At 46.0% G+C, this 24821-nt stretch overlaps 1 protein-coding gene across 4 annotated transcripts in view; it reads left to right on the plus strand.

Moving 5' to 3' along the window:
- The first annotated feature begins 387 nt into the window (after positions 1-387).
- Positions 388-24821, plus strand: part of WDR59 (WD repeat domain 59) — a 52660-nt gene continuing 28226 nt past the window's right edge. For all 4 annotated transcript variants that reach the window (XR_014590978.1, XR_014590979.1, XM_083870172.1 and 1 more), the window contains exons 1-12: positions 388-900; positions 5147-5196; positions 6728-6863; positions 10074-10159; positions 11056-11136; positions 13176-13213; positions 15134-15222; positions 15685-15801; positions 16767-16844; positions 17595-17751; positions 19455-19534; positions 21676-21808. Coding sequence is in view for 2 of the 4 variants with exons in the window: in XM_083870172.1 (XP_083726298.1) it covers positions 847-900; positions 5147-5196; positions 6728-6863; positions 10074-10159; positions 11056-11136; positions 13176-13213; positions 15134-15222; positions 15685-15801; positions 16767-16844; positions 17595-17751; positions 19455-19534; positions 21676-21808 (1099 nt within the window). In the remaining 2 variants the exon portion in view is untranslated. The remainder of the gene's footprint in view (positions 901-5146; positions 5197-6727; positions 6864-10073; positions 10160-11055; positions 11137-13175; positions 13214-15133; positions 15223-15684; positions 15802-16766; positions 16845-17594; positions 17752-19454; positions 19535-21675; positions 21809-24821) is intronic.

Genomic DNA, 24821 nt, shown 5'->3' on the forward strand with positions numbered 1-24821 from the left:
GCGCCGCCCCCGCTGGGAGGCGAGAGGGGGCGGAAGGAAGCGGGGGGGGGGGTGGGGGCACGGGGAGCTACGGGCGAAAACCCATCCCCGCCCCAGGCATCCTCCCCCCGCCGGGCCCGCAGGGGCGAGGGCGCCCCGAGTCCGCCGCCGCCGCCGCCCTCACCCCCGGCGGAGGCCGCCGAGGGCTCCGGGGCCGCGGAGCGGGGAGGGAGCGGCGGGGGAGGGGGGGCCGGACGCCGGCAGGGTCGCTCCGCCCGCCTCGCTGGTGCCCGGGGCGCGGCCGGGAGCCGGGCGCGGATCAGCTGCGGCCCATGGGCGGCGGGGGCGGCGGGGGCGGCGCGCCCCGCTCCGCTGCGCTGCGCCGGGCACGGCCTCGCTGCGGCCGCCGCCTGGTGCTGGGCGCCGCGCCGGAGACAATAGCGGCCGGCAGCACGCATGCTCCCGCCCCCGGCCCCCCCGGCCCGCCGCCCTTAACCCCTGCACCGCCGCCGCCCGGCGCTGCGCTCGCCGCCGCCGCGGGACGCGGGGCCGCCGCCACACAGACCGGCGGGCGCTGCCCCGCGGGACACGACCCTCGACCCACGCCATGCACACATCTTATTCTGCACCGGGGCTGCGACCACCCGCGGGCCTCCGCGGCCAGAGCCCCTCCGGAGAGGCCGGGCCCGCACGGGGACCCCCCCTCGGGCCGTGGAACCCCCGCCGGGTCCGCGGGACTCGCTGCCCCCGTTCACCGGGCCGGGGGCGGGCGGGGGTGGTGAGCGGCGGGACTACATCTCCCGGCAGTCCCCGCGCGGCGCCCCACAGTGCGCAGGCGGCGCGCAGGCTCCGCCGGGGCGGCCCAAGATGGCGGCGCGCTGGAGCAGCGAGAATGTGGTGGTGGAGTTCCGCGACGCCCAGGTCGGGGGGCCCGGGGGCGGCCGCATCACCGCGCCGCGGGGGCAGCCCCCGGCCGGCCCGTGACGAGCGGAGCGGGGGGAGGTCCCGGCCCGGGAGGGCTCGGCGGCCCCGTCGGGCCTTTCGGCGGCGATGGCCGGGGCTGAGGCGGTCTGGAGTCGTTTGCGCGGAGATATCGCCTTAATTCACGGGGCACTTAATTTCTAATCTTAATTAGGTCTTTTATGTTTTTTAAAAAATACATTTTCAGGCCTAATATACTATATTGCCACTTCCCACACGTCTTTCCTCATTTCCTTTTGCTGGAGGCTCTCAGGGCCAGCGTGGATGGGGCCCTGAGCAACCCGGTCCAGTGTAAAATGTCTGTGAATGCCAGAGGGTTGGAACGAGATGAGCTTTAAGGTCTCTTCCAACCCAAACCATTCTGTGGCTCTGTCAGTTTTCCTGGAGACTGTTACAGCTACTGTCTCACTGCCAAATAAATTGCTGAGTGTTACTCAATTAAAATAAAAAGTGAGTTATAATTTTTTTGCAAATAGCAAAAAGGTCAGCTTTTGTTTTTGAAGCTGATGGTGATAGTAAAACTCTGCTCAGAGTTTGCTCACATGCTGCTGTAGAGGTTGTTCTTACATCCTTGGAAGAGTTCATGGTCAGGCTGGACAGAGCTTGGAGCAGCCTAGTGAAGGTGTCCCTCCCCATGACAGGGATTTGGAACAAGATGGTCTTTAAGGTCCCTCCCAACCCAAGCCATTCTGGGATTCTATGATTCTGTTCTAAGAAATGTGGGTGTTTAAGATGTTTGCAAAGCTGAACTAAGCTAGATACAGTGGGTGAACTATGAACCACTTCAGCAGGAAACCTAGAAATTAAAAAAAGAAGAAATAGATCTGGAAGCTCTCTCGTCTCATTTGTCCTCTTGTGCTGGAGCATTAATGGCTCTGCCTTCACCATTGCAAGCAGAAGCATTGACTCCTGAGTGCTGCATCCAGCCTACCCTCCATAAGCTCACAAAGCAATTTCTGCTTTTGTACCTCAAAAGTTTTGTACTAGTTTTCTTCCCAGAAGCATTGAAGCAGCCTTGTCTGCTACTGAGGATTTGCCCTCAGGAAACCAGTAATGAGATACGAGGGTACATCTCCCTACGTCACAGATTCGTGTTGCATCTGGCTCAGGAGATAGGAGGCCTCATGACCTTATTGCTTACTCATAATGTCTGGTGTGTGGGAGCAGAAGGGACAGGTGTTGCCATCCCTGCTGCAGCAGTTGGTTTCAGTGTCACTCCTGCACTGGCACAAACCTTGGCAGAGGGTTTCGGTCACTTTGCATTGCTCTGGTGTGATCTTCCTGGAGCTGTTCTGACCTGCCTGCTGTCCCATATGAAACCAGAGAACTGCTCGAGCTGCCAGACTGCTGCTTCAGGCTAAACTCATTTATATATTTGTGTCTGAGCTTTTTTTTTAGGAGTCTGCAGGAACATTTTTGCAGGTGGGAAATCCGAGCTTGAGAAACTGGAGCACCTTGGCTGAAATCATCCAGTACCAGTCTTGAGCTCTGCATGTAGGCCACACTATCTCCACAATCCCTGCCTCAAAAACAACCTAAATGGAAACAAGAATCAAAAGAGTGGGCAGCTGTTACATTTATAGCCAGTACACCTCTGCAAGCATTGCTGCTGTCTTTGTTCACCCTGCTGGGGTGTGTCATGAGCAGGCTACAGCACCCAGCCTGTAACACAGCAGAAAATCACCGTGTGTTTTGGGACCCGTGTTACCTGCAAGTGTCATTTTTCTGTACAAGCTGACAGAGGTGGCAGTCTGTGTACTCCTCTGATTTAAACAAGACCCACAGGGTATTATTTGGCTGTTGGCATTATCAAAAGGAGAGTGAAACTCACCCAGTGCTGAAATAGAACCATTTGTAGCAACTCACTGTGTGGATGCGAGGTTAGGTACTCAGGGAACTGGTATTGCTTGATAAGAGTTTGCAGCTCTTGAAAAACAGCATAGCCATGTCAAATTGGGTTGGTGTGTTGCCTCTCAGGTGGAGAGAATGAAGCTAAATTGAAAACTAGTGAAAATTCAGACATGAAAAGGAGTTTTCTTTGGTTTGCCTAGCAGAAATTGAGTGAAATGCCGAAGTAGACGCTTGAAGTCTGAGAAGATGCCTGGGCTGTGGGTTTGGAGCAGGTTCTCCAATGTGCAGTGCTCCTGCTGTGCTTACTCATGTCATTGTTATTCATGAACAGCAGTTCTAGCTATCCACAGTCTTGTTTTAGAATAAAAACTGCTTTCAGGTTGGTTTGTTCAGTTTCAACTCCACCTTTCTGGAAGGCTGTGCTGTGGAGACTGACATATCACTATACCAGGCACATTAAATGACAGCTGTTTGGTTTTTCTCCTGTGCCTAGATAAGACTCTTGTGTCATAGGGAACTGTTTGTTGCTATAAAACAACTTAATTTGTGACCCATCAGAGTAGCAGCCTGAGATGGGAAACTTTTTACTTAATTTTGATTGTTTATTACATTTTATGATGTTTGGTGCCTGGAAAAAAAAAAAAAAAACAAAACAAAAAAAAAAAAAAAAAAAAAAAAAAAAACAAAAAAAAAACAAACCGTTTACCAGTATTCATTACTGAAAACCATTTGTAAGGATTTATGAGATCCTGGTGCCAATACTAGAAAAAATAAACTTGTATATGAAATTATCAATCACTTTAAATTGACATGGGTTTTTTCTGTCTTGAGGAAAGATGGCCCCAACTGTATGAAATATGTCTCCTGACTAGCTCTTCATCACATGAGAAAGCTCTGATTACTGTAGTGGCTTTAGTGATACTCATTTTATTTTCTCAGAAGAAAAATGTGTACCATCTGGGAAAAGTTCTTTCTTCTGTTGATTTGTTTTGGCTGGATGGTTGTTTTTTTTATAGATTCAGTAACCTACTTTTTTGCAGGTTTTGTTCTGTGTTTTGCAAGTTGCTGTGGAGTCTAGAAAGCTGGAATTGTTTCTGTATCATTTAGAGATCTTAAAACTAGCTGCTTATTTACAGCATTAGCTTTAGGACTGGGGAAACCTTGCCAGAAGATTGGATTTGCTGCCTAGGAAAAAGTAATGAAAGAGAGTTGTTCCTGGAACAGTAAAAGTGGTGAAATGGGGTCTGGTTTACCATGAGCTCCTGCTGAAACTCTGCAGGCAGCTGTAGCTATTTGCCATGTGTTCTCTGGAGAAGACCATCTTCTAGAGAATAATGGATCTGTGATGCTCTTTTTCCCTCACTTGGGGTATTTGCAAGCAGGAGATGGGCCCTGGCTGAAACAGATCAGAATTTGTGATGGATATTCTACTGTCAGATCTGACTGAAATGGAGTGGGATTTCTGTGTTGTCTGTCAGGTTTTAGTGATGCTTGTAAGTAGTAACTGTGGGACATCCTGAAGTCTTGTTACATCTACACTGAGAGCACTTAAAATCTGAGCAGCAGCAGGAGATACATCCTGAGCCTTCAGGATGGCGGCTTTGAAGATGACAGCAGTTAGTGTGAAGAATGTGGGGCATATTCTGATTTTGTAATGTGAATGCTCAAAACTCTATTGAAGTCACATCTATGTTTATGAGCTGAACTGTTCAGCTTTCCAAGTAAAGTTTTCCTTTATTCTTTTGGCATTTAAACAAGATGACCAGCCTGTTCATTCTGCACAAAAAGAAGGGGGAGACAATATCCAAACAGTCCTTTTTAATTTTTTTTTTCTAATGGCGTTTAAGTTATCTCATAGTCTTCTTTACAAGCAATGCCAGAGTAAATTCTGATGCCTCTTGGCCATCTCTGATTTTTGGAGACGAGCCATACACAAATGGTTGCACTTCTACCTCCCAGTACATATATAATTAAATCTGGCCCTGCACTGAAAGAGAGAGACTGCAAAAGTTCCTGAGCGGGAGCAGAGGCTGATTAATACAGATTATTAGAGATTGCTGATTGAAAGGCTGCAGCTGTGATTGCCATAGCAGGGAGAAGAGAGCAAGGTCTTAGTGCTCATAATGCTGTCTGCCAGGTTTTGTCTTCAGTTAATGCTAACAAAGATGTTTCTGTGTGCTGTGGTGCATCCCGAAATCAACCACTACACCCATTGCCCCTCTGTGCTACTTTAAGGGGATGTTACTTTCCTGAACTCCTCCCTAAAGCCTTGTGTTTGACTGAGCAGCTGACCTGAAGGTGTTACTTAGTTGTGTTCTGTGTTTCTCTTTACCAGGCGACCGCGATGTCGGTGGATTGCCTGGGACAGCGCGCTGTGCTCTCGGGGTGAGTGTGACAGTCCTTTGTTTCCACAAGCCAGACTAGCAACCTTCAGGCTAACTTCAGCTGGAGGGTTGATGGATTGTTTCAGAAAGGTGCAGCTGAATTCTGTTCAAGGCTTAATGAAACTGATTCTGCGTCATGTTCCCAATGGGATACAAAGTGGAGAGACAGCCACAAGGGCACAATAAAATACTGATGTGGCTTTCCTGGTAAATTCCTTCCCAAAACCCCATATGGGAGATGGAGCATTGTGGAGTACTCTTTGGATTGTTTTGAAATAGGGATTAGATTATTTCCTAACAAAATTTGCCCCAAATATTCCCATGAGGTTCCCTGGCTTTTTTGTCTGGTGGTTCAGTGTGGATGATATTCACAAACATGGTGCCACAGACTTCCAAGTTGCCCAAGTTTCTAGGAGAGCTTGGTTTTATGTATCCATCTCCAGTGCAAGTCTTCAACCAGCTCAGCAGTGCCTTTCCAGCTCCTGCTTTTCAGTACTGACAGCTATTCCTGTCCCCCTGTCAGTGATGTTCGTTTCAGAATCATGTGAGTGTAGCTGATCTTTGGTCAGCCTTCCAGGAACTCAGTCCTTTGGTTCAGCTCAAAGCAGTGCTTGCTTCCATGTAAACTCTTAGTCTGGCAGTGCTGCACAGGAGTAACAGGAGGAATTGCTACTGCTCAGAGCAGCTCTATGGTCACTTTGCAGCTGAGAAATGATGCTCATGTGGTTAATTATGTAGGGTTCATTACGTTTTGACGCTGGTCTTCCATAGGGTTCAGCTGGCTCACAGTTATTTCTGGGCAGTTTCTCTTGCTTGTAAGATGAATCACACAGGATGATACCTCTCTGTGGGGAGTTGGCCACATCCAGCAGGATGTATGAGCTCAGGTTTGCCATCACGCAGAATTATTTCTGCTGCATATAGAGTTAGCTCAGGTAAGTAATGGAACCAAATCTGTGCAGGACTGTGTCCACCCACATTAAGAGGCTGCTGCAGCTGAGCATGAGCTCTGTGCAGGTGTTTTTGTAGTGTCGGTGGAACCAAGCCCTCAAACTGGTGTGGAAAGAAGCACCCACATAGAATCATCTTTGTCAAGGCTCATTAACTCTTGCTCAGAGCAACCTATCCAGGCTGAAGCTGTTGCATTGCACTCTCGGGCCTGTGCCATTTAGGCTCTGCTGCTGCAGCATTAGGCCTGCGAAGCCTATTTGAATGTGTTTGCACCATTTTCTAGCACTTTCTTTTGTATCCAAGTTATCTGGGTTTTTATGTGGTGTAAACTACCTATTACATTTGCAGATTCTGTTTACTTTCACTGTGTCTTGTCTTTGTTGAGGGGTGGTGGGTTTTTTAAAATCAATTTTGAAGTAGGTAGTCAAATGTAGCATTTCCAGGGACAGTGTTTTCACTTGTCTTGTGAAACGCTTCTCTTCTTTTGGTTCTTGTGCCTCTAGACACAAGGCTGCGAGCTCCGTGTGAGCTTGGGGTTTTGAGATCAGTCCTGTGAGATGCAGCCCCTTTGTGTCTTGCAGCCGCCGTTTCCTCTACATTGTCAACCTGGATGCGCCAAACGAGGGCCACCGGAAGATCTCCCGGCAGAGCAAGTGGGACATCGGGGCGGTGCAGTGGAACCCCCACGACAGCTACGCCTACTACTTTGCAGCTTCGGTAAATTCACTCGTTTAAAAGCTGTAACTCGTCTTCCCTGGTCTTTCTTCCATGGGTGAGCCTCTGCAGAGCTGGAAGGCTGCGTGGAGCTGGCACAGACGTGCTTCTTGCAAGTCACATTGCAAGATCAAGGCCTGACTGATTTATTGCCAGCGAGGTGTTCAGCTTGATGGCTCTCAGTTATTGGGCAGTCAGGGTTGAAACTAGTTTTGCTTGCATGACATTTACAAAACACTTTGTCAAATAAATCAAGTGTCCAAATAGTCCTTTTCTGGAGGGAAGTGCTCTCTTTCTGATTTCCGGCCCGAGATTTGTGCACTTCTTGAATTTCTTGCTCTATGCTGTTTTGTTTTCACCTGCCTGCCTTGCTGCTCGGCTGTGATGCACCAGTCAGTCTGTAAATAGCACAGGTCAATAGTGGTTTGTGGACTGGATCATTGAGGAGCTCCATGAGGCAGTGGGTTGGCCTGAGGAAGCAGTAATGGTTGTGTGAGAGCCAGTGCAGTTTTCAGCTCTGCTCTGTACTTGGTCTGTCATGCTCTGCAGCTTGTTCACCCAGAGCCCTGAGCTCTGCTGATGGAAATCTCAGCTGTCAGCCATAGCACCGTGGCAATTGGTACCAGCCAGGTGCAGGCTGTTTCCAGGGTGAGCTGCCTTTTCTGCTGTGTTTGCTTTTATAGCCTGAGAGTCCTGGACTAGCTAGGGATGGAGAAATCTCTCCATCTATTCTTTTGAGAAAACACCTAGTTGAAGGTGATTCTTAGGATTCTTGTTCTTTTTGCTTCCTGGATTGGCTGTGTTTTTAATTAAAAGCAGTTTTAAAAGTGGACTGGTGCTGTCAGCTGGGAGCCTCTGCCTGCTTGCTCTCTCATATTCCCCAGCCTGTCTCTTCCCAGCTCTGGCACGACTGATGTCTTAAATGTGCCTTCAGCAGCAGTCTGCTTCTGAGCAGAGGGTTAGTAAAACTGGCAAAAAGGTGTCCTTCAGTGCCACTTCTGGATACAGTCTGTGGAAACCAAAACCAAGTAAAGAAATGCACTGGGCAGGCCACAAGTGGAACAGGAAAGCTTCTTTTCAAGCACACTTTGAAGACAATATCCTATCCTGAGCTCAGTGATGAGTTCATGCTGATCTGAGCATCACCCTGCTGCAAAGGGGAGCTGTCCCCATCTCACCCATCTGAGCACTCCTGCCTCTTGCTGCTCTGAGTGGATACAGGAACGCATCTTGTTCCAGACTGAAACCAGGTGAAGCTGGCATCAAACCTTGCTGCTTTTGTTTGTAAACAAAGGTGCTGTGATGATCTGGGGATTTGAACATAGTTGCTGACACACACTGGTTGACACGAGTCCCCAAGATGAGATCAGGCAGCTTTTTCAGTTTGAGTCGAAATATACCACCTTTCAAGCTATTTCACTGTGTTGTAGACAGCCCAAGGGTCTTGTCCCTCTGCATGCATTCCTCTGTGGATGGAAAAGGGATGTAAAAGGCTGCCATCCTGTTTGCAGTCCTGTTAATTGGAGGTGGTACAGGCAGAGGGGAATCTCTCCTTGTGTTTAGTTTCTTTGCAGAAGAACTGGAGCAAGTCCTTTTGCTGTGCTTGGCTGTGTCTGCCCTCTGGCTCAAGCATGTTTCTGGGGACTCATTAGCTGTTGTTTCAGAAATGCTGTTGTTTTCAATCCTAGATCCTTGTTTTTTCTTCTGTGTGGCCACAGATTCTTGAACAAGGGGGTGATGAAGTTGTTGGAAGTGAATATTGATACTTATGAAAATCACAGTTTTTTAGAAAATGCTCCTGTTGGGAGGAGCAGTCTCTCTGGTGATCATTATCTTGTATCTTGTCTCTGGAGTCCTAGATTAATCCCATTGGGTAATTTCATTCTGGCCCTTAAATATTTCTGTCAATGAGAAACATGCAAAGAGTTTTTTCTTGCCCATAGCTCTTGTGCAGCCCTGCTGTGAGCAGTTAGAGAAATGTCATATATTATTGCTGAACTGGGATGGAACCTTCCATTTCAAAGAAAGCTGTAATGTTTTATCTATCTGCAAGTTGAAATTCACATAAAGCAGCTTTGGGGTAGGAAGAAAATCCACTACCACAAAAAAAAAAAACAAAAACAAAAACAAAAACAAAAAAAAACAAAAACAAAAAAAAAACAAAAAAAAAAAAAAAAAACCCAACAAAAAAAAAAAACCTGCCACAAAAATTATAATATAACAGTTGGACTCAGTGATCTTAGAGATCTTTTCCAACCTCAACAACTGTGTGTTTCTATGACGGCTCTTATCTTTTCCCTCATCTACCTAAAAGTCTGAAAATAAGGGGCTGATGAAAATAACATTTTAAGGTCATGTTCTTTCTGGTTTTGCAAAATCAGCATGGATTTCCAGTCATGATCCACTGTGCTTGGCACTCTGTATGCACCCACAAAGGCAATTCCTGCCCCAGAAAGATCAGTTAGCCTGGCCTGAAGTGAACTTTGATTGAGACAGAACATGAACTTACAGCACAATAACTAGTTTCAAGTAACTTTGTGTGTGGCTGCCTTTGGGCAAGGATTTATTCCTGGAATGAGTGAAAGAACCCTAAGTAATGTTGTCATTGATACATCTGCTTTGCCTTTGTTTTTTACAGCTAGTGATAAACACTTAAAGCTTTTCTCCTGGGCTGGCAAGGAGGGGGGGAGTACCCTTGAGGAGGTGACCTTGAAGCCATTAGACTGTATTGTTTGTGTTTGGTAATGGCCCTGATTATCCCAGAAGGGAATTGTGAGAGAGCTGAGGATGACCAGTGGTAATCCATCATCCCCTCACCAAAAACTCCAGTTGTGAATCTAACAGACTGGCAGGGTGTTGCTGCAGAAAGAATTTGTCTGCCTGTTGCCTGCAGTTAACAGCATGTTGTTAGGAAATAAAGACTCTGAGAACATAGTTTCATGGAAAGATTTTGCAATGTGGGATTTTTTTTTCCCCGTTCTAGTTTATCTCCAGTTTTAACTGTGTATAATTAAAAAGTGTAAGCTTTTGAAAGTCCTTGCAGCCTGTATTTCATTTTTGCTCTTCTGCTTTGGGCAAGGACTTTGCTAATGACAGCATGACTCATTGTTAACTGAGGTTGTTCAAAGTGAAGGGAACCTGGTCCTAACACAGAGATCTGTGTCCTGTCTCGTTGGCCTGAGACTGTATCTCCTTTCTTCCATGTAATTGCAGAGCAATCAGCGTGTTGACCTGTATAAGTGGAAGGAAGGTAATGGGGAAGTTTGCACATCTCTGCAAGGACACACACGTGTGATCAGGTGAGGAACAAGCAATGCTGTGGCCTGCTGAAGTGGAAAGAGATGCATTGTTTCATAGAAGCTGAATGTTTTGGTCCTGGCCCCACTCAGTCTCTGCCCTGAGCCTGTTTTTACTCACTTCTCTGGAGTGGACTGCTTTCCCATTTGGTGCTGATGTCATGCATGAAGTGGCTCACCCTCTCATGGCTTCCCCAATGCATCAACTTAGCCCTTGATGGCTTGAGTGTCATTGCCTTAGGCTGCTGTCCTTGTAAAGAGCCACAGCCATCATCTGGGAAACAGATAGCATGTTAGTAAATTGAATCCCAGCTGTGTGTGATAGCAGCTTAATTAAGGCAGGTAATCCCAAAGACCAAGTTTAGAGACTGTTACAGTGGTGCAGGGGAGATTTTTGCCTCTTGTTTTAGGGTTGTATTTCAATGCTGGGTTGGAAATGCAGTTGAAGGACTGTTTTTCCTCAAGCTCCTGACTGTGGGAAGTATTTGCAGTCCTTGAAATGACAGTTGTTTGGGCTGAGTGGAGGCTGTTTGTGTCCCAGGTGCACTTGGTGTTCCCAACAGGGAGGCATCCCAGAGTGAGGGGTTCATACCAAGGATGTCTGGGTACTGAGAACTTTGAGACAGTGTCCCTTTGTCTGGATAGGAAAGAGCACATGCACTGTAGCTGTAAAGTTCAGGGCTAGGAGGATCCTTCTCTGGAATTTACTTAGAAGCATTTCATTGCTTCTTGGAATTTACTTAGAGAAATTATTAAGATCTTGCTTTTTACTTTAAAAGTTTCAGTAGATGTCATGGAGTAGCTGTGAATTTGTTGGAAAATATACTGGTGGCTTGTGAAAAGTTGATGTAAAGTCTGTGTGTGCTTTTCTTTACTGATCTATGATTTTGCCTTTGCAGTGACCTGGACTGGGCAGTTTTTGAGCCAGACCTACTGGTCACCAGTTCTGTGGACACATACATCTACATCTGGGACATCAAGTAAGAATCAGTATGTTTCTGCATTCTGGGGAAATCACTGGACTCTATTCCATAATTATCAGCTTGCAGGGCAAAGCACGCTCTGATGAGTGCTGCTCTTTAGCTGTGCGTGTAGGGACTTCAGCTGCTTCCCAGCGTCTTCAAGATGATTTCTGCTCGCCTATTTTCAAGCCAGTTCAGAGTCAGTGATGGGCACTAGAGTGGTACAGTTAAGCTGCAACTGTCTGGCTTCACTCCCTGCCCACTTCAGATATTTCCTTGGGGGCTTTTCCTGGAGCCCAAGGGTGTTCTTCAGCCTGTTAGGGGTTTGTAGCTGAGTTAATGAGCACTGTTTCATGATCCTATAGACATTTTCTACTAAATTCAGTGATAGTTGCTGGTTCTCTCTCAATGGTGGGAAGACTGACAATGGTATTCAAGAAGGTTTTCCTGTTTGTATCTTCCTTTGTTTCCTAGTGCTGCTTTCTGCCATGAATATTTTCAGGCTAGCAGATACTTCCAGCTATATGTCCAGATTTAACCCCCATATTTTACACCTGAGAATCAAGGAGCTGACACTGGGACTGCTGGGTTCTCTTGCTGGCTGTACAGTTCTTTATGACCTGCAGCAAATCACTTTCTTCCTGTCTGCCTCCCTTGCTCAGTTATAATAGGAGGATAATTATATAACCCCACTGCACCAGGCCACCCGGAGGCTTGCTTAGCTCCTATGAACAAGCACTTAGATCCTTGGTTAAATGGTGCTTGAGAATGACAATATATTATTAATGTGTAATTAAAAGACATAGAGATACAATAACTGCCAGTTGTTTTCCTGTGATACTATCTTAATACCAAGAAGAAAAAATAGAGATCTCTGAAGGCTGTTATCCAAAGTCCTCCTTTAACTCTATTGTGCTTTTCCATTGTTTTATGTCTGCCTGTATCACTTGCCCAGAACTGCTTCCTTAGGCAGTCTCTGAAAGCCTCTACCTCTCACTTGTGCTAGGAAAGGCTCTGAGCTTGCTCTGGCACTGAGGTCCTGGCATTGCTGGCCTCCAGCGAATTAACATCCTGCTGAAGTGACTGTCTCTAATGACACCCTAGGGAGATAGCCCTGCAGTAAGGGCAGTTGGAAATTCCCCACTTAATTTTTCATACAAAATAACTTTTTGATTAGACAGAAATTCTTAGACGGAGAGGTGCAGTCCATTCCAGAAAATATCCTGCTTCTCAGCAAACAGAAAAAGTTGAGGACAATATTCCTTACTTTCACTGTCACTTTTTGTGAAAGAGCAGGTGAAGGTAAGCCCAGGAGATATATTATTGCCTTGATCTATGTCCTAGCTGCTAGGAATTGTCATGGTGCTGCACTGGTTTCTGCCGCTCCAGAATTTGGTTTGTAGACAGACAGAATTTGTTCTGCACACAGCTGGGCTGATTTTCTACTAATTTTGCTATTATATGCTAGACATTAAGTTTTTGCTCTGTAGTAACTGCTCCATCTGCTTTGAATCAGGATCTGCAAAGGCTCAACGAACACATCAGTAGCTTTTGTTGAGTGCTTCCACAGCTCTGTTTGTTCCTTTAATCCTCCTTGGAAAGGCTGTTTTGTTGCTTCCCGCAGCAACAATTTGTGAGCCCTGTTTCCTTGCCTACCCAGTTGTAATATGCCTCACTTTGTGTATGTTTCTGCTCCCTCTAGTCCTGTCCAGCTCGGTCCTAAACTTCCCACTGCATGTGCTGGCAGGACAGGATCATAGAATGGTTTGGGTTGGAAAGGACCTTCAAAATCTAGTTCCATCCCTCTGCCAAGTGCAGGAGCACCTTCCAGTAGACCAGGTTGCTCCAAGACCCATCCAACCTGGCCTTGAACACTTCCAGGATGGTTGTTGTCCTCCAGCTGCTCACCTTTATTCTTAATGCTGGTGTATTTTGGTAAGCAGAAGGTGCATTAGGTCCCAAGGCAGCAATAACACATTAGTGCTGGAATAGCAGGGGGCTTGCTGGGAAGGCTGGACTGTGCTGTGTGTACTCACAGTGGCCACATTGTATTTCAGAGACACCAGGAAGCCCACGGTTTCACTCTCTGCAGTTGGTAAGTCTGATGTGTGTAATGTAGGCATTAAACAACATTATTATTGCATGCTCCTACTGTTATTCTTCTCTCCCTTCATGCTTCAAGGCCAGGCATGGCAAAGTACAGAATAGCCACCATGTGGGATTGTCCTATGTAGGAGCAGCCCGAGAGGCTCCACTTCACCATTCCTTTTAGAGAAGCAGAATTCAGAAGAGATATGGAGCCCCTTGAGGTTCTCAGACATGGAGGGCAGTTATGGTACTTGGACTTGGCTGCCCTGACACTGGTGGACAGCCACATGGAGCTTCCTCCCTGCTTAATAACCACCTTGCTGCACTGCTTGTCCAGGGTTGCCTGCCTGTAATTTCCTCATGTCCTTAAATGTGTGACTGAATCAGTTGAGGAACTAAACCATACTCCAGGCAGCTCTCTGTGCCAGCCTGTCCCCTCACTCACTCAGGGTTGGGTACAGCAGCTGGCTGTATCCACTTCCCTGCAGCACCTGCAACAGCAAGGTGCTGTCTTTGGGCTGTGCTTGCTCTGGAAAGGCTCTTGTCCTGGCTGCTGGCAAGGTGAGTGTCCAGCCCCTGCAATACCACCTGCTGGCAGGTGCTGCATGTCTGTCCTCACTGGCTGGAGCTGGGACTGGACATGGATGATGAGCAAAATGTCCTTTCCCTAAGTTACTGTCCCCAGTACTGGAACAATCCTCACAAGGTGTAACTCTGATGCTCTGCTGCTTACAGCTCCTTAGGCTACATATCTGCAGCAGCTCCCGTTCCCCTCCTAGTCAGCAAACCTCTCTGTCACAGAAATGCAAAAACCTTACTGAGTCACAGAGAAGCAGTGGTTGGTTCTGGTGTCTGGGTGAGGTTTCATGGCTGAACCAGCCCAGCAGCCTGCTCCACAGAAAGCTTACTTGCCTCCTTCCCTCCTTCTGCGCCTGATGCTGTTTAATGCTGGTCCAGACATTTGTGTACCCTTCAGTGAGTGGATCAAATCAATCAACTGGCAGTCTATTTGCAGCTTTTTATCCCCCAGAACAGCTTTTTGCCAGGTTGTCAGGATGAATCTGCTCACCATGCAGCAGGAGGTGGGTAGTGGAGGTGGGGAGTAGCAGCAGGCTGAGATCTGTTTAGCTTTCTCACGGATCTCACCTTTCTGATAGCTCAAAAGGTTTGAAAATACTGGCAGAATAAGGATGAACAGATGCATTATGATTGCAATTCCTGAACAATCCACATTAACTGAAGCTGTGCTTTGTTTCTATTAGAAATAACAACCCATCATCTGATTTGACTGAGTCCTTCATTATATCGCATATAAATCATATCTGGACCATCATCCAGCTTCTGTTATTGGTGTCTTTGACTTCTGTGGTGCATTTTGACAGGTGGACCTTCTGGTCCACTCAGTGGGTCCACTTCCAGATGGCCACACCCAAGGTCACCTGCACTGCAGCCTTCTCCTACACCTGTTTTTTAATTATAGATCAATAGCACCAGTTGCCTTTGTAGCAGCTGATAGTATGGGGAGTAGTAGGGAGAAGAAACAGGCCCTCAGCACCTAGAAGTAACTTGAATAAAAAGAGAGGGGATTTGGGGAGGTGGTGAACCTACATTTCTGGTCTGGAGGTAGTTGCTCCATCGAAGCTAATGGACATGAGTATTCTAATCAGGTACAGCCTTGGCTAGAAGATGTGATAAAGATCTCTAGGCATGCAACTGGAACACTTGCTTTGCTGTCCTGAGGATACAAATGATACACTGATGAACCAGGAGTTAATAATTTTCATGCCATCCTTCATCCTGGCTTCTGGGATATCCTTCCTCTGAACTGCCTTTCCTGGGCTAAGAGCAGCTCGAGGTCCAGGCAATGGGACCACTGTGCTGTTCTCTCCTTAATTGCTTGTTTTGGCCTGCTCTGTTTGTGCTGCAGCTGGAGCTTCCCAGGTGAAATGGAACAAGAAAAATGCCAACTGTTTAGCAACAAGCCACGATGGGGATGTCCGAATATGGGACAAAAGGGTAAGCTGAGGGATTTTTGAGCAGTCTGTACGTATTCCCACCTACTCAATACAGATATTCCTCTGGTGACAGATAAATACTGAGGAAATGTACTACTTTATCCCAGATTTCTCTTCTGGGTCAGTTTAAACTAGGGAGAATTGGGAATCCAAGACCATGAAGAGAGTATGTAGGTAGCCTCCTTGCTCAGAGACTGTACCCATCAACATTTTCTGTTTGATCTCATAGTACTTAACTGCTTAACTGAGTATAAAAGTACAGTTAGGGTTGCACTTGGTGACTGGAATTTGCCATACCTTCACAGGATTTTTTCTTCAGCTACTTCTGCTGAGCTATTTGCCATTCCCCAGCAGGGGTGGTTGTTCTAACTCTTGCCCTGGTTAAAGTATCTCTCTTTATTCCAAAGAACTAGACCAAATTTTAGGTGTCCTATGCTGAGAAGGACAATGTCTCTCCTTGCAGAAGCCCAGCACTGCAGTGGAGTATTTGGCAGCTCATCTCTCCAAAATCCATGGTCTGGACTGGCATCCTGACAATGAGTATACACTGGCCACTTCCAGCCAGGACAACTCTGTCAGGGTAAGTGTTGTTTCTGCAATTCCTGCGAGGGAGTAGGAAGGATGGTGGAGCAGATCACCTTCTGCTGCTGCTGAAGTTTGTGGGAGTGCTTTGCCATTGGCAAGATCTGGATCTTTATTGTTTGGGTTCTCGCCACCTGGTGTGTTGAGAGCCAGGACTGTTTCAGAACAGGCAGAGAGGTCATTGAAGAATGGGTGCACATATGTTTGCCACATACCTGTGGTGATTAGGGCAGTATTGAAGCTGAAAACAACTGCCTCTGCCTGTTGCTTGCCAGAAAGGAACAGACCACACATGCCAGAAGAGCCTTTTTACTGAAATGCATGCTGCCAGCCTCAAGCTGATTATAGCAACTTGAGAGGAGACATACTTCAGCCCCTGGAGTTTCCAAACTCATGTTGGACAGGAGTATCAATAAGAGACTGCCTGCAAGCACTGCTGTGCAGGGCCTCTTGCTTGGGGGGAAATAGTGTGCTTTGTATGTCAGCCAAATTGAGTTCATTCACATTGAGCTAAGCTCTGAGGCAAATGCAATTGATGTGTATTCTAGCAAAGCAAAAGGTTAGATTCTTCATTAGAAAATTAGCAGTAACAGCAGGGTGGGCCTGCCTCCAGCCTGGACTGGCACATTGGCTGGCAGCCTGCAGCGTACCTTGTAGTTCTGAAAGCCCAAGCAGGCTGCCTGTCTCCCTGCTCTAATTACTCAAGCTATGATCACTGTGAATATGACCCCAAGTTACTCATTTTCTAAGGGATGCTGCCAGATGCTGATAGCTTGGTATTTGTCCTTTGGGATTGTCTCTGCTGTTAATGAATGGGATTACTAATGATGCTGTGGGCACCCTGGCATGCTTTTTGGTCTGTTCTATCTGCAAACCACATGGAAAACTACAGCCTGAAAATATAGCCAGCTGACTCTTGCCTTTGCTTGCCTTTCTCTTGGTTTATTTTAATTTTTTTTTAAGTTCTGGGATTACCGTCAGCCTCGGAAATACCTCAATATCCTTCCCTGCCAGGTTCCTGTCTGGAAGGCAAGATACACGGTGAGTGAGAAACTCCCACCAGTTCCACTTGTGCTCTGAGAAGAATGCACAAAGAGACATTAAATAAAGAACTGCCATAGGGTTTCTCACCAGTTCTACTTGTGGACATTATTAAGTTGATTTTAAAAAATCCTTCTTGATGCCTAAAAGGTGTAGAAAAGCAGCATCCACAGTGGGGGCACTCAGGAGAAGGAGCGAGTGAGCACCCACCCAAAGTGAAGCTAAGGCTCTTAATATCAGTCATAATCCCCAGAGATCTGAATGTGGCCTGAAGCCAGTGCTGTGCCTTGAATCTTGATCCCCTTTCCCTATCCAAACAGCGAGGGGTGTAGGACTGGTTTCCGTGTTCCTCTGAGCATTGTGACCCTGATGAGCTGCTGGGGCTCAGTCCCCAGCTAGCAGTTCTTGCACCTCCAGGCAGATTGCCGTAAGGATCCCCAGTGAAAAGTCAGTGGTGAAATCTCTCCAGCCTCACAGATGAAAAGTGAGGAAGCAGCAGAAAGAAGTTACTCATCTTCAGTGAGCTACATTGAGTATCTCAGTGGACTACATCTTAGCCCTTGAAACACAGTGGTTTTGCACAGCAACTGCCTTGGACCGTGCCAGGTTTTGGCCTGGTTCTGCTTTGTGCTGAGCTCATTTAAAATCTTTGCATTCGCGTTGGTGGGAAAAGGGAAAAATGAGAGTATGGTAATAGCAGTATTGGAACATAATTCTCCCTGGCTAACCGGAAGGGTGTTTCTCTCTAAGCCTTTCAGCAATGGACTGGTGACAGTGATGGTCCCCCAACTCCGTCGAGAAAACAGTCTCCTCCTCTGGAATGTCTTTGACCTGAACACGCCTGTCCACACTTTTGTGGGACATGATGATGTGGTGCTGGAGTTTCAGTGGAGAAAGCAGAAAGAAGGTGAGTTCAGAGTTGGATGTGCTCTATTCCCTACACTGGCTGTCAGCTAACCAGGAGTGTGTAGACCTGGCTCCTGATTGCAATGCTGTTGCTGTTTGACTCTTGCCTTTCCTTTGAAGTAGCTCCTGCCCACCTTCCTGTCCCCCACTGCTCCCCTCAAACTACAGCTGTTGTGTACTGGTTTTATGGCAGTGCTTACAGAAGCACTTGTTTCCATGCTAACAAAGGAAATCTACCGAGTGCTGAGTGGGTCAGTGGGGACTCTCATTGCTTCCACTCTCCTGGGAGTCTCTTTTCAAATGAATCTTTCAGAATAAATTGTGCAAATTATTAGATAGGTGCATGAATGCAGGCACCCTTTCCCTGCTTAGAGCTGCAGGCTAACCAGGTAACCCCTCATATCATGGTCTGGATCAGCAGCCTCCAGCATATCCCAGACCACAGATGCAGCAAGCCCACCTTATTTGTGTGCTGGCCAAGGCAAGGGAGGAATAAAGTGGGATAGAGACTCTGCTGTTAGAGTTCAGTCCTGACTAAATTTTCTAGTGTAAGCAGCTAAGAATAGGAGATTCCATACCAAAGGTTGCATAACCACACAGAGCACAGCTTTGTTTCCAGCACTTCAGCTGCCACTGACAAAATGTGCATGTCTGGCTTTGGTGTCACTTGTGCTACAGCTTTGCAGTGCTGTGTAAAAGTGCTGGTCCAGCCCTCTGCCACCAGCTGCTGGGGCCATTCAGTTGAGTCACCTCCTTCTCCATACCTTGACTTTCCTCTTTCAAAGAGAGGAGAGCAATGGAGAACTCTGTTAGAATCTGAAGGCACATTCTAAGACAGTTTGTGAATGAACATTGAAGAGGACTTGAGCTACAGTTGGTTGTCTTAGCTGTGTTAGTAGATACATAGATACCCAGGGTTGGATGTCTTGCTTGTCTCAAGCAACATAAATCAATCAGACAAAGATTCCAAGTCTGCTTCAGCATGTAGACAACCAAGATAGCACAAATTTCCTTCCACAGAGTCTGTTGTGCTGTATTTAGATAGCCCCTATGCCTCAGCAGGGGGATGTAGGAAGCAGCTGTGCAGCAGCAAATTCTAAAGCATAGCAGCTGTTTGACAAGGGAAATTTAACACTATCACAAGACCTAAAAATGGACATAAATAGGTCTGTGTACCTCTGCCTGTTGATAGATAGTATGTGGTTAGATCTATTTCCTTACAACCTGAACTTGGCATCATCCAACTCTTTCAGAAGCAAGAAGAGGAAGGGCAGAACCACCTTCTCATTGTTTAGAAATGTTTTACAACATCTCCCTCATGAAACAACAGATTTTATGAACTAAAAGATATTACCACTTTACAGTTATAGTTGAGAAACATTTATTTTTACTGTACTATTTCTTCTATTTAAGTAAATATTGTTGTGGATCTTGTTTATACCTGGTAGTGTTGCATTCATTATCCTTTGTGTTTTTGGCTTGTAAATCACAGCCTATTTAGAGGTGTGGAAACTGTGGTGTGTGGGCACAAAGGCTGGTGTACCTCGGTCAATTTGAAGCAGAAAAGGCCTTGCTTTGCCTTTCAGTTTTGTGCCTTATCCATTGGATGGCATGCTGGCTTGTTTGAATCTGTTTACTCTAAACACAGGGCTGAGATAGTCTCTGTTTTCCAGTGGGGTCTCTAATTGTTTCTGTCCTCTTTAGGCTCTAAAGATTACCAGCTGGTTACGTGGTCCCGGGATCAGACCCTGCGCATGTGGCGGATTGACTCTCAGTTGCAGAGGGTATGTGGACGCTCTGGCTCTTGAACTGTAGACAGTTTTCTTACAGGCTGGATTCACCTCCCCTTCCTTGCACTCCCAGTCACTCCTCTGATATCATAGAGCTGCAGACACAGAAGCCAGCTGTACTTCACTTTCCTCTTCAGCTCCAGCCTTAAAACATCCCCATGGAGACCTGTGATGGATCTTCTCTTTTGAGCCTGTGTCTCAAAAGTTTCTGTAGCTGTGCAAAGCTGCTTTGTTGTCTTAACATTAATTGCAGAAGTGTGTTGGAGAAGGTGGAGGGCAGTTACTGCCTGCATTGTCTCTAAAATGTCACATCTGTGGCTGCAAGACTATTTCTTGGTAGTTTAGGTGCCAGGTAAATGCAGGGATTGTGCCTTCCTCTACCTCTCCTTGTGTCCGTTGCCTCTAAGCCTGAAGTGGGTGGTGTGGGTGTGTGGATCTGCAGCAGTTAGAGATTCTGATGCAATTACTAGAACAGCTGTGCTGGCTCATACCAGAGGTTCATTTATGGCCACAGTGGGCCACATGGCCTTGTCACATCTTCAGACTGGGAGGGGATAAGAAGGAGGCAGGCATAGAATGATGTTTCTCTCAAATGCCCTGTCAGCCTCCTGCTGTTTGCAACTTAAAGGCTCATTAAGTCTGCATCTTTTTATGAGATAGAGCTTGATGAGTGTCACTTCCACAGACTTGTTCTGTTTTTTCTTGGACCTGTGTAAATTTTTATCACCTTAAATATTGTAACAACAAGGAGTTTCATGGCTTTTCTGCATGTTGTGTGGAAAACCAGCTCATTTGTTTATTTTGCCACCTAATTTAATTTCACTGAAGATGAAATGAGCAATATTCTCTGTACTACTGATGATTCTGTAGGCCTCCACCATATCCTTCTCGCCTTCCTCCTTTTCAAGTCAAAAGGTCTTGATTTAATTCATCCTTTGTACTAGAACTTTGATTGTCCTTTTGCCTTTCACAACCCTATTTCACTTCTAGTATATACCGTTGGGGATGGGGAGCTGAGCTTTGTTCTTTCCAAAGAATTCTCAGGACTCAGTTTAGTTTGTAAATTGTTTGGCATAATTCCATGAAATCATCAGCTTAGTCTGGCTTCTACATCTTGTTCCCCTAGCTTGAGCTTGCCATTTTTCCTATGTATGTTGCTTTATATTTATCAGAGCCAAAGTTCATCTTTCATTTTAATACAGTTACTCTTGTAAGGTCCTTCTGTGATTGTTTGCCGTCAGCCACGCTTGTTACTACCCTGAAAAACTTGGTGGCATCAGCAAACCTGGTCATGTCGCTATTCACCTCCTATTCCAGGTTTTTAATGAATATCTTGAGAAGCATGTGTCCCAGCACAGATCCTGCAGGAGTCCTGCAGGTCTGTAACAAACTTTCTCTGTGAAAAATGACTCTTTACTCCTACCTGATATATTTGTGAACATTTGATTTCTTTCCTGTCTTTTTATCAATTGTTCATTCGTGTCAGAGCCTTTATTTTTCCTCTACTGGCTCCCACTCTTTTGTCCTTGTCTTTGTCTGGATCAAACTACGCATATGATGGCATGTTGCTGGTGACCAATGCTGTAATTTGCTACATCACACTGTTATCCTTTCTCTTCCCCTTCATCTTCCCAGTTTTCTTGTGCTGAACTTAAAATTCAGGGTTTTATAGTCTCACTTTGATACAGGACCTAGAACAATAGGGTGACATGTATGTACCTGGGTCTCTAGATCCTATTGGAGTGTAAATATCAAATGCAGAAAGTGTGCTATAATTAAGTTTGATCTAAAAAATTAAACAAGTTTTAACAAATTAATTCAGTGAATTTAAGTAATACTAGTTTTAATTTTCACTAAAGGTAAACTTCTATTTCTTAGACAGGCCCTGTCAATTAAGTGGCTTTTTAAGAGAGCAGGAGATTTGGCCAGGCTGTCTGAGGTGACAGAGTTGAGGGTGCTGGAAAGTGAAAGACCACCTGTCTTTGTCACAGGAACAATGCAGTCCTAGTCATGGCTGTTGCGTGGATAGACCTACCTTGCAAATCCATCTGTTGGAGAAGTGAGTTGTTTAGTGGTGGTTCTTCCCACAACTTGGATTCTGTTGCGCAGCATGTGGGTGTGTTTGTTCTTTTCAGCTCTGTGCTAATGATATCCTGGATGGAGTTGAGGACCTCATTGATGGGATTTCTCATCTGCCAGAGCCAGACAAGACCCTTCACCCCCAGGATGTGGAGCCCCAGCATAACTCTGGACATGGGGATGAGGAAGGTGAGAGAAGTGATGGCTTGTGGAACCTCAAACACCAGCATTTTTGTGTTGGGAAGAAGATAGATCTTAGCATAAGAAAACATAGGCAAAGCACAACCTCCTGCTTTTTCAAAGCTTAAAGGATTCCTCAGCAGGGAAGAGGAAAAACACTAGGGCTTCCTCAGGATGGTCCTCCCAAGTTTTTTATCTTCTAAAACAATGATTCTAGTTGTAAAATGAAGCTCTTCCTTGTCATGATTTTCATTTAATTGCATGCTCTTTATGTTGTAGTTGTGTCTTGTTGCCAAAAGTAAGGCAATCAGAAAGTAAGTTCTGCCTTTTAAGATGGTAGATGAGTTTAAGATGAGAGATGAGCCCATAGAAGAGGGAGTGTGTGAGTAAGGCACTGATGCAAGCTGCTTGTATCACACCTGGTACTTAAACACTTCTGCTGGGGTCACTGTGTGAACTGATTTAACAAGGAGGTGTTTGCTGGTGTCTTCACCAAAAGTAGATACGGAGACAGGTCGTGAATTTTTGGTCATGTATTGATGAGAGCTGGCTGAAGGCTGGCAGAGTAGAGGGGGAGGGGTAGTGTCCCTGGCTTCTGAGATACTGAGGGGTGGATGGGAGACACCTTGACAGAAAGGGTTAGTTTGTCCCTACAGAAAAGGAGACATGCAAGGGACATGAAGGAGGGTTTGTGTGGTTAAGGCTCTGGCCAGGTTAAACATTCAGAGTTAGTGGTTGAACAGTGTAAGTACAAGGAGAAGAAGTTACAGCATCACATGGTGATGTGCATGGAAAAAATATCTAAAGGGATTTCTACAGCTTCACTGAGGAAGAAGAATTGGGTGCACCAATGCCTTCATGTCAGTTTGAGTTTAAATTCACAGCTCCTTTCAGTGTTGAAGCTGGGCCACAATGGATCCCCATGTGATGGGTTTATAGGGAAGCAATTAGATTCTCCCTTTGGCTTGCCAGTAAACTGCAGAGAAGGGGAGAAAGTGGTTAAATGTCTATCCTTTGAATAAAGGAGCAGTTGTGAGGTCCCTTAGTGAAAGCATCTCTTCCTAACTGGAAGTTTCTTTGCTCAGCAATTGCCAGTGAAGTTCCTTTCTGCCTCCTGTCCTGTGTGGCAACAGAACAGGTTTCTGAAAGCCATCAGAACTTCTGTATATGTATATATAAGATGATAGAAAAAGCCCCAGATACCTGTGCTCCCCATGAGCAGTATTTCTGGGGTAACACAACCTCTCTTGCTTCAGCTGGAAGCTTTCTCATTCTGGTTGCCTGACCTCTCTTTTTTCCGCAGGAGAGAGTCAACTCTGTCCCTTATGAGGCCCATCCAGGCATCCCATGTGGTTTCTGTGTGGATCTGGTTTCCATGTAGTTTCTTCTTTGGTTCAGACTGTTATGGTTTTCCTTGTGGCCAAAGGGAATGAACGTGGCTCTTCTGTAGCAGGGTAGATTTTGCTGCAAATAACACGACTGCAGGATTAATACACAAGCAAATCCCTAGGTAGGAATTTCAGTTCCTTCTAGCCAAGAAGCTATTGTGGATTGTTGATGTTTCACCCTGGGGGTGGCTGCATTTCAGCTGCAGACAAAACCTCCATGTTTTATTAGTAAAGCACTTTGGGGGATCTTTTGAAGAGATCAGCACTCTGCAGGTGAATGAGAGAGCCCCCAGCTGTGCCTTCACTGTGCAGCTCTTGCTGCTGCTTATAGAGGAGCTTTAGGAATCTGTACAAATACGTGGCTTTGGAGGATTAAAAAACTAATTGGAAGGGAATGGGAGGAGAAGACAAAGGGAGGGTACTACCCATACTGGGAACCTCAGAGATAGCTTTTCAGTAAGCTATATGGTGTCTTGAGCTAGAAATAATTATCTTCCCTGAGAGCCACTGATCTTCTTTTAATCTCCTTTTCAGCTCCCTTTTCTGGAATATATCTAAGCACTGTAATAGAATTGCAAACAAGAATGATTGGCTAAGCATCCTACCTATCCAAATCCAGCAAACCATTGGATAGTGGTAATACCAGATATTTGTCCCTGCAGCAAAGTCAGTAACTTCTAGGCAAATGCTTGTAAAAGGTCAACTTCTTGCATTTCTTTTCATTTGTTTTTGCTGGGATATGTCTGTGCAATGTGATATTGCAAGTGTGAGAATGACAGCAGAAAAATCAGGACTTTCCTTCTGTCCTTGGAACCATCATCAAAAAATATATCTGACCTTCTTAAGAAGCGGTGCCACAATAAAATGCCCTTATGGAGATAACACAGCAAGAAATGAGGCAAAAGCCAGGCACAACCACAGGGCAGAGACCAATTCTTCTGAAACTCAGTGAAGTTTGTTATCTGAACTGTAATTCTTTGTCCTGCAGAGCTTGCCTGGCTGTTTAAATGTGTTCTGGCCTTCAGGGGTTATTGTCCTCCTAAAAACTGCTGGAACTGGAGAGTTAGACCCAGTATTTCGATGAGTCTTTAAAGGCTATTAAAGCACTAGAGTGCTTTGCAACATTAAATTTAAATGGGTGCTGCAAATGAATTAAGCTTCTCTTAGGACCAGAAATACTCCCTGCTCTCTCCCAAACCGTTGTTATGCTTTGGAAGCTTTCCCTGAATGTCAGGAATGATGGGGTGTTAGTCGCAAAGACCAGAGCTCCTCCTGGAGACTGCTCTGGCTGCAGTTCTTTCCTGCTGAACTGAGATGCTCCAGTTCAGCCAATCATGATTCTGGCAGCACTGTGTAGGAAGTAAAAAGGGTCTCACATGAGAAGAGAAGGACCATTTAGGACTGTACAGAGTACAGGCAGGTTCTGTAACCTTCCTGGGAACCCTGTGTGCAAACAGCTTTGGTTTTTGGAAGAAAAGGGTCAGAAACTTGCCTCCAAACAATAGCAGTGACCCTCCAGCTCACAGGTCTTTGCCAGGTAACACTCATACCTCCATGTGTCAGAAGAGCAAAACCTGCTGTCTTGGCTACCTCCTGACATCATGTGAAAAACTCTGCCTGTTAGAGCTTGTCTT

The sequence above is a fragment of the Zosterops lateralis genome, assembly GCF_965231275.1.
Source record: "Zosterops lateralis genome assembly, chromosome: 12".
In the NCBI taxonomy this organism is placed as follows: domain Eukaryota; kingdom Metazoa; phylum Chordata; class Aves; order Passeriformes; family Zosteropidae; genus Zosterops; species Zosterops lateralis.